General features: G+C 37.0%; 1 protein-coding gene across 3 annotated transcripts in view; it reads left to right on the forward strand.

The window, feature by feature from the left end:
- Nucleotides 1–12,364, forward strand: part of SOX6 (SRY-box transcription factor 6) — a 666,092-nt gene that overhangs the window by 156,695 nt on the left and 497,033 nt on the right. Inside the window, exon 3 of one of the 3 annotated variants that reach the window (XM_027768610.1) lies at nucleotides 3,115–3,194. The exons of 1 other annotated variant lie outside the window; for it this stretch is intronic. In XM_027768610.1, coding sequence (XP_027624411.1) covers nucleotides 3,139–3,194 — 56 coding nt within the window. In that variant the 5' untranslated portion in view covers nucleotides 3,115–3,138. Of the gene's footprint in view, nucleotides 1–3,114; nucleotides 3,195–12,148; nucleotides 12,174–12,364 lie in introns of those variants that run through there. One more of the 3 variants, XM_006142513.3, reaches the window with a different exon arrangement.

A 12,364-nucleotide genomic window follows, 5' to 3' on the forward strand; every position in this document is an offset into this window, starting at 1 on the left:
TTGACAATATAATTAATATTTTATAACACATATAATAAAGTTTTATTAATGTTTTTATGCTGGACTTGGGCTGATTTCAGAGTGGATGACACGGTTATACGTGAGAATCTTTTCTTGAACGCTCATGCCTAACTGAGGTGACAGGGAAGGAGGTGACACCTGAGCAGAGATTCTCAAGCAGGAGGAGAAGGGCAACAGGAGGGTCTCTGGGCACAAGTGTGGCTATGTGTGGGCTGCTGCATCTCTTCTGTTCCACTTGTGTGTTCGGGTTTAATGAATAGTTACAAAGTCTAGCGCTTTTAGGGTGGCTGAACGATATCCTTTGTGGTTTCACTTCAAGTTAGTAGGCAGTGTGAAAAAAACATTTTTCATTTAAAATGAGAGGTAAATTTCCTATGGAGAAATTTGTCTGTCAGCTCTGTGGGTAGACATATTTACAGAGCAGAGCAGAAAGTGTGTATTCTGGACGTATACTGTTTGCAAATTTCATTTATTCTGGTGACTCTTCTGTTTTATCTCACTCTCTCTATTTTGACCCAAGAAAATTGCCCTAAGAGAAGACAAATAGAGAAACAATATTATTAAAAATAAGTTTATCTTTGTTAAACTTGCTGCAGGGCAAAAAGAAATGGACTTGAAAGGGAAGTAAATTTATACTAATTTTTGCATTGTAGGAAATGTACTATTTTAGACACTGACTGACTGCTTCTGTATTCTAAAATTAAGGAGCCTATAATCTCAGCACCATTAACAAGTGCTGTCATTCAGATACACAGTGTCTGGCTGATTTAAATAAAATGAAATGAAGATAGTTGTTTCTGGTCCCTTGGCTTCACTCATTGCCATAAACATATGCTCTGCGTCCCGCTTCTTTCCATCTTATTTATGACTTTAATTTGTTGTGTGGGCTGCGCTAGAAATTAAATTTAATATAATTCTCCAAGGGACCCTGTCATATAATAACATGGTAATTTCTGTGTATCCTTTTGAAAAATGAGGAAATTAATTCTTCCTGACATGTTCTAATTATTCCAGTGTGAACGGCAAATCCGTTTTTCCTAGCCCCTGAAGTGTTATAGGCAAATGGCTGGTGTTCAAAGCTGAGGTGCTAATGCTGACCAGCAGTGCGTTTAATTTGAAACATGAGCAGACACCTTTCAACACACCTTTGTAATATTGGAGTACTTTACAGAAATTAATTCACTACTTATTTGGCAGCTTAGCCTTGGGGTTATGTTTTTTTATCCATCAGTACTATAGTCATGTTAGCATACTGTTTCCTGTCTCCTTCAGAGCTTGGTGTCTATGTAGCGAACTTACACTGTGCAATGGCCAGTTCTGCCGTATGAATGGAGGAGAATCCAGGCACTTCAGAAATACTGGTTATGTGCCAAATCGTGTTTACACTTTACAGAGAGGTAGAGTAAGGTCTTGAATGTTAAACTTAATTATAGTCTATGGTTAGCAGCTTTAACTGAAATTACATAGTGCAGGAATTATTGGGACAGTCTTGCTGTGAAAGGACAACTGTACACTCTGCTCCCTGCTGTAACTTCCAGTTGTAAAAGCCAATTTCATTCTACATGGGGAATGATACCATGAAGAGTCAGTCGGTGAACAAAATATATGGAATAAGCATCTCAAGACCTGAACTCTACTAGGAAGGAAGTGGCTATTCCTTGAGAGATAAAGGAGTAAAGCCATTTTTGGAGCTGTTGGCCATGAAAGTTATTGACACTATTATTCATTCAGATCAATTGGGAGGGCTATGTAATATTCTTTAAAGGAATTACAAAAAGAGCTTCCTTTTTTAAAAAAACCATTATTGTAAAACTATTATATGCATTTCTCTGGTCAGGACAATCAGTTGTGTCAACCCTTATGTGATTTCTTTGTAGTAGTGAGCAGTTGATAAATACCATTACACATTGCCTACTTATTGTAATAATTAACAAGAAAAATGAATGCATGTGATCCTACTTGAAACAGACGCTAGAAATACAATTAAACTTAAATAGAGAAGTAGAATTGTGTGTGAAGTGACTGTAATCAAGGTTCTCTGTTCATCTGTTCCCAACCTCCCCTTTAAATTTCAACTTAAATAGGAGAAATGGGAATGATAATTATTCTGATAAATAGCATTAATATGGCCCATATTTTTTCTGCCGACCATTCAGCTGTTAGGTATTTAATTTTATTCTCTCCTTCAATCTACTGGGGGCTATTGTCAGATTTAGATTAAGAACAGGGGGAACGTGCTTAAGACTCTTCTGTTTTAGCCTACCTTATTGTAGACTGATGGAAAGTATTGGCTTTTTTTTTTTTTTTTTTTTTTGTCTGGAGACCGGGGAGAACATAGCAACATGCTTCTTCCCATTCAGATATATGCCCCTGTCTGCTGTTCTTATCTAGGAAAGATTACTCTAAGGTTACTTCTGTGGCTTTGTAAGGGTAGGAGATAGAAGAGGCTATTGAGAGGTGAAGAGAGAGCTAGGATGTCCTTTGCTAGACCTTGAGAAGATGCAAGTTGCTGAAGGTTTCTTTCTTTTGCATTTTTCCCCCTTTATTCATGATAGAGCATATGTATGAGGGAGGGAGGAAGGGAGAGAGAGAGAGGATTCCAGGCCTCCAGCCCAGAAGATCTCGGGCTCTTGTGTGTATGTCCAGCATATTTCGGACTGACCAAGCCAGGAATTTGAACCATGATCGCCACGTAAGATCAACTTCCTTTGAGCTGTGCTTGACCGCTGTGCTGTATAGTCCAGCCCTAAGATTTCTTCACCATGGGCTTCTCCTTTGTGCCCTAAGAAAGGAAGGAAATTTACTGTCCATTTGGTTCTTTTTCTTTTTTCTCTCTTTTTCTTTTCTCCACCGAAATTATAGAAGGATTAGCACCAAAGAGCAGAGGCAGGAGTTAGTCCAGATTCTGATTCCTGTTATAGCAGAACCTCAGAGCATGATTAACCATTTATATGAGTTTCTAAAAACAATTGAGGACTTACTCTATTCCTAATATTCTTTAAAATAAGGGATCCATAAAAAGTTGTTTACTAGGTTAAAATAAGCTGCTCATATGTGCAATTCTGCATATACCTAGTTCCATTCTCTTTTTAGGAAAGAAACTGCAATCATTTTTATATGCTTCCATCTCAGGATGCTGCAATCAGTGTGTCCAGCAAAATAAATGAAAAGAGGTAAATATCCCCCAATTTTGAAAATTTTTCTTTTAAAATGTTACTTAGGATCAGTTTTTGGTCATTTTAATTTTAAAAAGCTTCTTACTATAATTTCAAGTTAATATCTAGAAAAATAGTTTTAGACTAATTTCTATATACTCTATATTTGAATAAAAACATGGTGTTAAATTTTATTTAAAAATAGATGCTACAGTTGATTATTTATTTTGCAGGTGTATGTTTATGTGTATACATACACAAACACACACACTCACAGACACATATTTCCAAAAGACTTACTTAATTTATCTTTCTTCATTAAACTTACTGATACTTTCTTTGACACCACTTTGTTTTAAAAATCAAATTTGTTCACTTTGAAGGTTTATCCAGTTTTATTTACTGATGACTATAGCTAAAGGACAAGATGTTTTCCATACTCTATGTGCTTATGTTTTTTTCTTTTTCTTTTCCCTTTTTTTTTGGAGTATGTTTTTTACTTTAAAAACAACTAACTTTTATTGAGTATATACTGTTACATGCCAGCATTGTACTAATCACATTATATGAATTGTCTTGTGGAACTAAAAAGAACTCTTTGCCATAGATATATGTGTATACAGATACACACACACACACACACACACACACACACCACACAGAGACTTTTCCCCCCCTAATTTTACTGAGGAGGAAACCCAGCACCGACATGTTAAATAATTTGCTCCAAATTAGGTCATTTACAGGTGGAAGAATTTAACACATCAAGTACTTGGAACAGTGACTGGCACATAGTAAGTCTTCATTGAATGTTAGTTGCTAATATTGAATTTGTAGTTGAGTGTTCTGAGTATTGAATTTTGATCAGTATTTAAGTGTTGACTTTCGTTATTATTATGAATGGGATTAGGAGGTTTACTGAAAAGAAGGTGAGGTTGGTCTTTAAACCTACCTTGTGAACCTAGGTACTTATGAGAGTTTTGAACTTCTGTCATATAAACCAGCTATTCTTTGAGTGCTTGCAACATGTAAGTTTCTTTATTTACGAGGTATGTAAAATGTCTCTGCTGCCATGGACCTCACTGTCTAACAGGAGTGGTGTGGCAATATGAGAAAATGTATAGTGACTGTAACAGTAGGTAAGATAATATTAATTTTGTTTTATATTTTGAAATAGTTCAGGAGAGGATTTCTAAGGCTTTTATGTTCTTAAATGAGCCCACAGTCTTGATCAGAATTTATGCTTTTTTTTTTTCCTTGAAGTAGGTTAAGATTTCGTTAACAGATGATGGTATGGGGACAGAGCAATGTAGGATGATTTCATACATATTGAATTTAATAAGCTAGTGGGACCAATGTATGGTGATATCTCACAATTAGAAAAAACCAGCAAAGTGAAGACTTCTATGAAAGAGGCATAGATAATTCACTTTCAGAATGCATTTTTTTTTAATTCTTCCAACAATCCAGTGAAGTAGATATTATTGACTCTATTTTACAGGAAAGGAAACTGATACTTAGATTAAGTGCCTTGCCTGGAGTTGGAGAATTAGTAGGTGACAGAACTGGGGGTTAAAATTAAGTCTATCCTGGAGACCAGCAGATGGCATAATGGCTATGTCGCTGGCCTCTCATGTAGTTGACTGTGGTTCGAGTTCCAGACCCTGGACTCCCATGTAGTTGACCATGGTTTGAGTCCCAGTGACTTAAACTCACAGGCATGCGTGTGTGCATGCCCAAGATCCCGAGAGGAAAATGGAGAGGGATTGCAGCATGATCATCCACCCTGGGGGGTGATTTCTTGCTTTCTGTCTCTCTGTCTCTCTCTGTCTTTCTGGCGAGCGCACGTGCCCTATAGCAAAAACCTCTCCCCTCCAAAAAAAAAATTAGGTCTATCTGATGCTGTTTTTAATTACAGAATTATACTGTGTGGCAACATGAGTAGGAAACTCAGAGGGTAGCCCTGGGCAAAATATTTAGATTCGGGAAGTATCTGTAAAGGGATGATAGTTAAAACACTGAATTAAATGATACTTCCCTATAGTCAGAGAGGTTAGGGAAGAGAGAAGGGAAGATATGAAGGAAGAGAAGGAGGAAGGAGAGAAAGAACCCCTTAAAGTTGAAACCTTCGGGGTACAACTTTAGGAGGCAAGAGGAACAGTGAAGTACAGTGGGGATGTAGTCAGAGAACAATAGTTTTCATGTCATGGAAGTCAAAAGAGGAGAGAGTGTCAGTAAGAAGGGAGTGACCCACAGCAGTTACTGTTGGTTTTATGGCAGTACCTATACCACTGAGAATTTTAGAAGCATGAGGATTTGTCAGTAAGAGCTCATTGCCAAGCACTGAAGCTAGATGGCAAAAGATGGTAGTGTGAGAATGGGGACAAAGAAGTAGTGGCAAAAGTGGGACCAGCAGTTAGCGTAATGACTATGTCACTGGACTCCCATGGAGTTGACCGTGGTTTGAGTCCCGGACCTGACGGCTTAAACTCACGCCGGGTGCATATGCATGCATGCCCAAGATCCTGAGAGGAGAATGGAAGAGAAGGGATTGTGGTGTGGCCGTCCCCCAAGGGGGGGGGGGGGTGATTTCTCGCTTTCTGTCTGTCTCTGTCTTTCTGGTGAGCACACACGTCCTGTAGTAAAAACCTCTCAAAAAAAAAAAAAAAAAAAAGTAGTGGCAAAAGGATACAACGCATCCTAAAGAAGCTTGATAGCTAAGGATGTGAGTAAGTGACTAGGGCAGGTCCTTAGTGGAGAGAGACCAATGAGAAAACACAGTCGTGCCTGTAAACAGAGAAGTCATCAGAAAAGAAAGAAAGAAAAATAAAGAGGAAAGAAAGAAAAATAAAATAAAATAAAGAAGGAAGAAAGAAAAATAGAAAATGAGAGACAAAAGAGAGAAGAAAAAAATTCTTTTTCTGCCTTTTGAAACTGTCTTTGTGCCAGGCAGTGAGTGGCCTGGTGGTTAAGGCAGTTGAATCTTACTTCACCAACTCCATGGTTCAAGTCCTGGACTCTGTGGCTTAAAGAACACACTGGGTGCATGTGTGTGCATGCAGAAAGTTCCATGGAGGAGAGGGGATTGTAGTGTGGCCATCCCCTAAGGGGAGTACTTTATCCTTCCTTTTCCTCCCCTTGTCCTCTCCAGTGAGTGTTCCAGTGAGTGTATGTACCCTCTAGCAAAATTTAAAAAAATAAAGAAAAAAGAAATAGCCTTGTTCAAAGACTTGGTAGGTGTATTAGTTTTCTACTGCTGTTGTAATAAAGTACTGTAAGTTGTATGGCTTAAAAACAACAGAAATGTATTGTCTCACAGTTCTGGAGGTTAGAAGTCCAAAATCAAGGTATTGTCAGGGCCATGTTCTCTTTGAAACCTGTAGGGAATCCTTCCTTATTTCCTCTTAGCTTCTGGAGATATGCTGGCAATCATTGGCCTTTCTAGATCTAAGATTCTATGATTCTACAATCAATAGGCTGTATTATTACATAGCTTGTATTTTTAAAGGGGAACTTGCTTACAGATTTCATGTTTGTTGTTAGCATGTTGGTGTTTGATGTGTCTATTGTTATGTGAAATCAATGAAAAATATTTCTGAACTTTTCGAAATATATAAAAGAAAATAATTAAAAATAGATATGTGTTTTAAGCCCAGCTTTAATTCTTAAAATCATAACCCTCTTCAGAAGAAATTTAAAGTACATTAAAATGATGACATTTAACAGAAATAAATACACATGTGCAAACTGTTCATACCTTGTACAACTACTGGTATTCCTATGTCTCTGTTTTAATCCGTAGCAACTTTCTTGCTATTGCAGTAGAACACTGAAGAAATGGTGTTGTAAATGAGCTCTTGATTGTTAACTTTAAGTCTTAACTGTGATGAAGACTGTTATATTTATTTTACATATTGGACTGTGAGGTTGCATAATAGTTCTAAACTTATGGCAGCTGGCTAAATATTATAAATTAAGTTGTTCTTGTTTAATAGAGCATCTAATAAAAACCTGGACACTAAAAAGCATCCAGATAATATATACATATATTTTTAATTATTTGTTACTGTCACTTTTTTCGTGATTGAGTTTGATAAATTATGGTATTTTTTCTCAGTTCAGTATTTTTGGTTTTTGATTTATATTGAAGATAGCTTTGGCATCTCAGACAAATATCTTATATAATTTTCTATTTTCTTATTCACAAAATGTCTATTCAGCACTTGTTTATGAACCAGGTATTTTTCTAAGATCTGGGAATACAAATTTAAACAATAAAGAGTTCTTTATGTCAAAGAGTTTGTAAGCTAGAGGATGAGACGGGTACATAAACAATTGTAGTAAAATATTATATACTTAGTAAGGAGTATATAATATACTAGTAGAAATTAGAAGTAGAAATTAAGAGATATAAAATGAAATTAAGAGATATAAAATGAAATTTTTATCAAAGAGCTGACTTTGAGTCAAGTATTGATAAAGGAATAGAAGTTCAATGAAAGTAAGCCTATGATGGCCAAATCTTTGTGTGGCTCACTCTTCTATGTCTTGTGTCTAGAACAATGCCGGGTGCATAACAAGCATTTTAGTAAATATTTTTTTGAATGGCAAATCAATCTGGGGAGACAGGATTGAAAAAGGACATGCCTAGAAGGGGGAAAAACATGGGCAAAGTATGAAGACATAGAAGGTCATGGCACACGTGAAGATACTTAGTTATTATGGTTGGAATGAAGGGTATGAGGAGGATGCTTTCAAACCTAATGGCCATGTGCCCCTGACTGTGAGGAAGAAATAAAGACTGACTGTGCTCGAACCATTCTGTATTTTAGTTTATTTAGGTAGTTATCATTACCCTAATAAACATTCAGACAGTTTACGGTAAGTGTAAGTGGTGTTTCAGTGTTTAATAAGAATATAAAATGAGCACTCCTCCCCTCAAAAAAAAAAAAATCTAGTGTTGTAGAACATTCTACCTTGAAGTTCGTCAGATCAGTTTGAATCTTGACTTCATCTTATACTGCCTTTATTATCATGGGTAAACTACCAAGACTTTAATATAAAACTAATAGTATTTTGATAAGGTTGCTATATAAATTGCTTGGCAATAGTGCTCTGCAAATGAAAAACATTACTAAAACATTGCTTTTTTGGGAAAGTGATGGTTCCCAAGACTAAAAGGACAAATGCGGTTATAACCCTGAAGGACGTTGTATCACATGAAGGAGTTTGTACTATCTTGAAGGTGATGTGAACTACTTTAAATTTAGTTTGCTATTGAATATTACCCTCAACACATGTACAAGCCAGTCTGCAAGTGGACATTTAGTAGCTCATAAGCTGTACTTTGCCCTTGTTGTAATGGTCTATTACTGTTAACCCAAGTTCAGGGTTCCCCATCCTGCTCATACTGCTCAATTATTTTTTAAAAAATTTATTTAACCTTATTTGTTATAATTACTTATTTTTGTTTTAAGTTGACCAGCAAGAGGCAGAGAGAGAGAAAGGGAAAGTGAAAAAACCAAGTCCGAGACTTGAACTACATCAGCCATGTAAACATTGCTTTTTTGGGAAAGTGATGGTTCCCAAGACTAAAAGGACAAATGCGGTTATAACCCTGAAGGACGTTGTATCACATGAAGGAGTTTGTACTATCTTGAAGGTGATGTGAACTACTTTAAATTTAGTTTGCTATTGAATATTACCCTCAACACATGTACAAGCCAGTCTGCAAGTGGACATTTAGTAGCTCATAAGCTGTACTTTGCCCTTGTTGTAATGGTCTATTACTGTTAACCCAAGTTCAGGGTTCCCCATCCTGCTCATACTGCTCAATTATTTTTTAAAAAATTTATTTAACCTTATTTGTTATAATTACTTATTTTTGTTTTAAGTTGACCAGCAAGAGGCAGAGAGAGAGAAAGGGAAAGTGAAAAAACCAAGTCCGAGACTTGAACTACATCAGCCATGTGGGAGTCCAACACCATAACCACCATGCCACTGCTCAGTTCTTTGATGCTCACTCCAAATCGGGAATCGATAGCATGAACTGAACTTGGTTAGCCTAAGTAACCTTTTTTGAGGCTCCTGAGCTGAGAGGATGGGTTAAATTGCACATAACAAGAAATAAAAATTTTGAAAGAGAATAATAAAACAAATAAATTGGGTAGCTTTATTTATAGAACTTATTATATCAGTGACCCAAAATATAATTGAAAGTGGCAAGTGGGTGATCCATTGGTTGGTAATTGAAAGTTGATTGCATATTTATAGGTCAGGTTCCAAATCTAGCTGACCCAATAAGGTCTTTTAATAGACCAGGAGTTCTAGAGTTCATCTGTATACCAAAACCTTCTTGCACAATGTCTTACATATCATACGTTCACAATTACATTTGTTATTTAATGTTACATTTTGTATTTCAGTTGAAATAATGTTTATTAAAAAAATTTCTTGGAGGGCTTTTTTCTTCAGAAGGGTCACGAGAATAAAAAATAATGCACAGATGTGTTCTGGTAGTGACAAAAATCTATTATTTCCTACTGTTAACATTTTTCTGTATGACAAAGGGCAAAATAGCACCTTTTTTAGTCATTTCAAGGGAAATTAATACCACTAGTCTAAGATTTTAACTCTCCTAGCTTTGGCAGTTCAAGCTGGCTCAAAAAAGTTTCTAAAGGGAGAAAATGATATTTTAAAAGGCCTTGATCAGTCATTTTTGAATCCTGAAGCAAAGATTATATAGCTTTATAAGCCTTATAGTACTAGAAAATTATATACAGGCCCTCACAGAATGCCTACTGAATAACTGATTTTAATACAGGAATCATGGACGTAAAATGAAATGTACAGGGATCTAGAAATCAGGGGAGAAGAGTAATTTGTTAAGAATTGGCAGAAAATGGATATGCCTGGGGCTTTCTAGATCACCATTTCTGTATGTATTAATTGAGTACCACTAACTGGATCAACTGACTGGATAACCACCTGCATTTGGCTGCTTATTAAAAATGCAGTTCTTGATACCCCATCTCAGTTTGTTGAACCAGAGTCTTCTGATGCCCAGAAATAGGCATTAAAACAAATTTCACAGATATCAAATCACTGCAAAAATTTACACCCACTGGGCTGGCCCAGTAGCCTTGGTTGTTAAGGGAGCCACGTGACCGACTATGATTTTAATCTCAGCTCTGGAGGCTTGAAAAACATGCTGGGTACTTGTGTATGTGCACTCCAAATCCTAAAAGAATGAAGAAATGGAGGAGGGGGTCACAGCGTGATCATGCCCCATTGGAGGATACTTTCTCTTATTCTCTGGTGAACACATGCATCCTCTGGTAATTAAAGAAAGAAAATTGAGACCCACTGTCATAGAAAAATTTGATAAAAATCTGGTAAAAAGCTTGGGACCAGCAGTTGGCTCGAGGCTATGTTGCTGGACTCCCATGTAGTCGACCGTGGTTTGAGTCCCAGATCTGGTGGCTTAAACTCACGGCAGGTGCGTGTGCGTGCGTGCCCAAGATCCCTAGAGGAGAATGGAGGAGAAGGGATTGCAGTGTGGCCATCCCCCTTGGGGGGTGATTTCTTACTTTCTTACTTTCTTGCTCTATCTCTCTCTGTCTTTCTGGCGAGCACCTGTACCCTATAGCAAAAACCTTTCAAAAATTTTTTTTGGTAAAAAGCTAAGATCTTAAAAAATAGAGAAATGTGGGACCAGCAGATGGCTTAATGATTATGTTGCTGAACTCTCATGAAATTGAATCCTGGATCCAGCAATTTAAAACTCATACCAGGTGTATACATGTGCATGCCTACAATCCTAAGCGGAGGATAGAGGAAAAGGGATTGCAGCATGGCCATCACCCTGGGGAGTGATTTCTCGCTTTCTATCTCTCTGTCTCTGTCTCTCTAGTGAGCGCACACACCCGATAGCAAAAAAAATTTTCTCTCTAAATAAATAAATAAAACAAATGTAAAATTGAATTTCCAATTAATTTCAGTTTGTATCACTGAATACACTTAATGTACTGAAATTAAAAATCAACCTTTTAATTAATTTTTTTAAGAGGGATTTTTTCCTCTAGGGTGGATGGGCTCACCAGAGACAGAGAAAGAGTGAGAGAAAGTGTGAAATCATCTGCTGGGTGGTATGGCCATGCCACAATCCTTTTCCTTCATTCTCCTCTTGGGATTTTGGGCATGCACACACGTGCACCTGGAGTGAGTTTCACTCTTCTGAATCGGGACTCTAATAGCAGTCAGTAATGGTGAGTCCAGCACTACAACTACTACGCCACCTGCTGGCACTTTAACTAATTTGTTTTAAATTAAACTATTAAGAGTAATGATATGTGGACAGCCCTAAATTGTTTCAGTATCATTCATAGATTTAAAAAAAAAATTCTTTGACTTAAAGAGAAACAGTTCTCCAAATCTACGTTTTTTTTTGCTGTAAACTTGGCATGTGCCTTCAAATTAAGAACTAGAGTTCTGAACTCTCTTAGAGATTTTTTTTTTTTTTTAAGAGAGGTTTTTGCTATAGGGCGCCTGTGCTCTCCAGAAAGACAGATACAGAGAGACAAAAGGGAGAAATCACTCCCTGGGGGAGATGGCCATGCCACAATCCCTTATCCTCCATTCTCCTCTCAGGATCTTGGGCATGCACACACAAGTGCACAGCGTGAGTCACTGGGTACAGGACTCGAACCGCAGTCAACTACATGGGAGTCCAGCGACATAGCCATTACGCCAACTGCTGGTCCTGGCTCTCTTAGAGTTCTTCAAAAATGGCTGATGTCTTTTCATTATTCCGAGTTCACTGGGTGGGACCCAGATATTAATCATAAACAAAGTGAGGCTAATTAAATATTGCTATTCATTTCCATCAGTCAAGTTAACTATATTTTTCAGTTGTTAGATGTGGAGAAATGGGAAGTGAAAAGGTGACCTGAAAGTGTCTGAAAAGAATGGCCATTGAATGCAGAGAAAGTATAATCAGTAAGTCTTAGCCATGATTGGCTTGCTAAAGGGACTTTTGGGGGAAATCCCAAAACAGCACCATCTTCTTGATTCTAAATGTAACATAATTTTCCTTTGTTTTCCCTCTCTTTTTCTGATTTTACAGCTTATTTGATACTGAGAAGTTAATCATTATTAGATGTGGGAATTTTTGATATTGTCTAACTGAA

The sequence above is a fragment of the Tupaia chinensis genome, unplaced genomic scaffold, assembly GCF_000334495.1.
Source record: "Tupaia chinensis unplaced genomic scaffold, TupChi_1.0 Scaffold000077_1, whole genome shotgun sequence".
Lineage (NCBI taxonomy): Eukaryota > Metazoa > Chordata > Mammalia > Scandentia > Tupaiidae > Tupaia > Tupaia belangeri.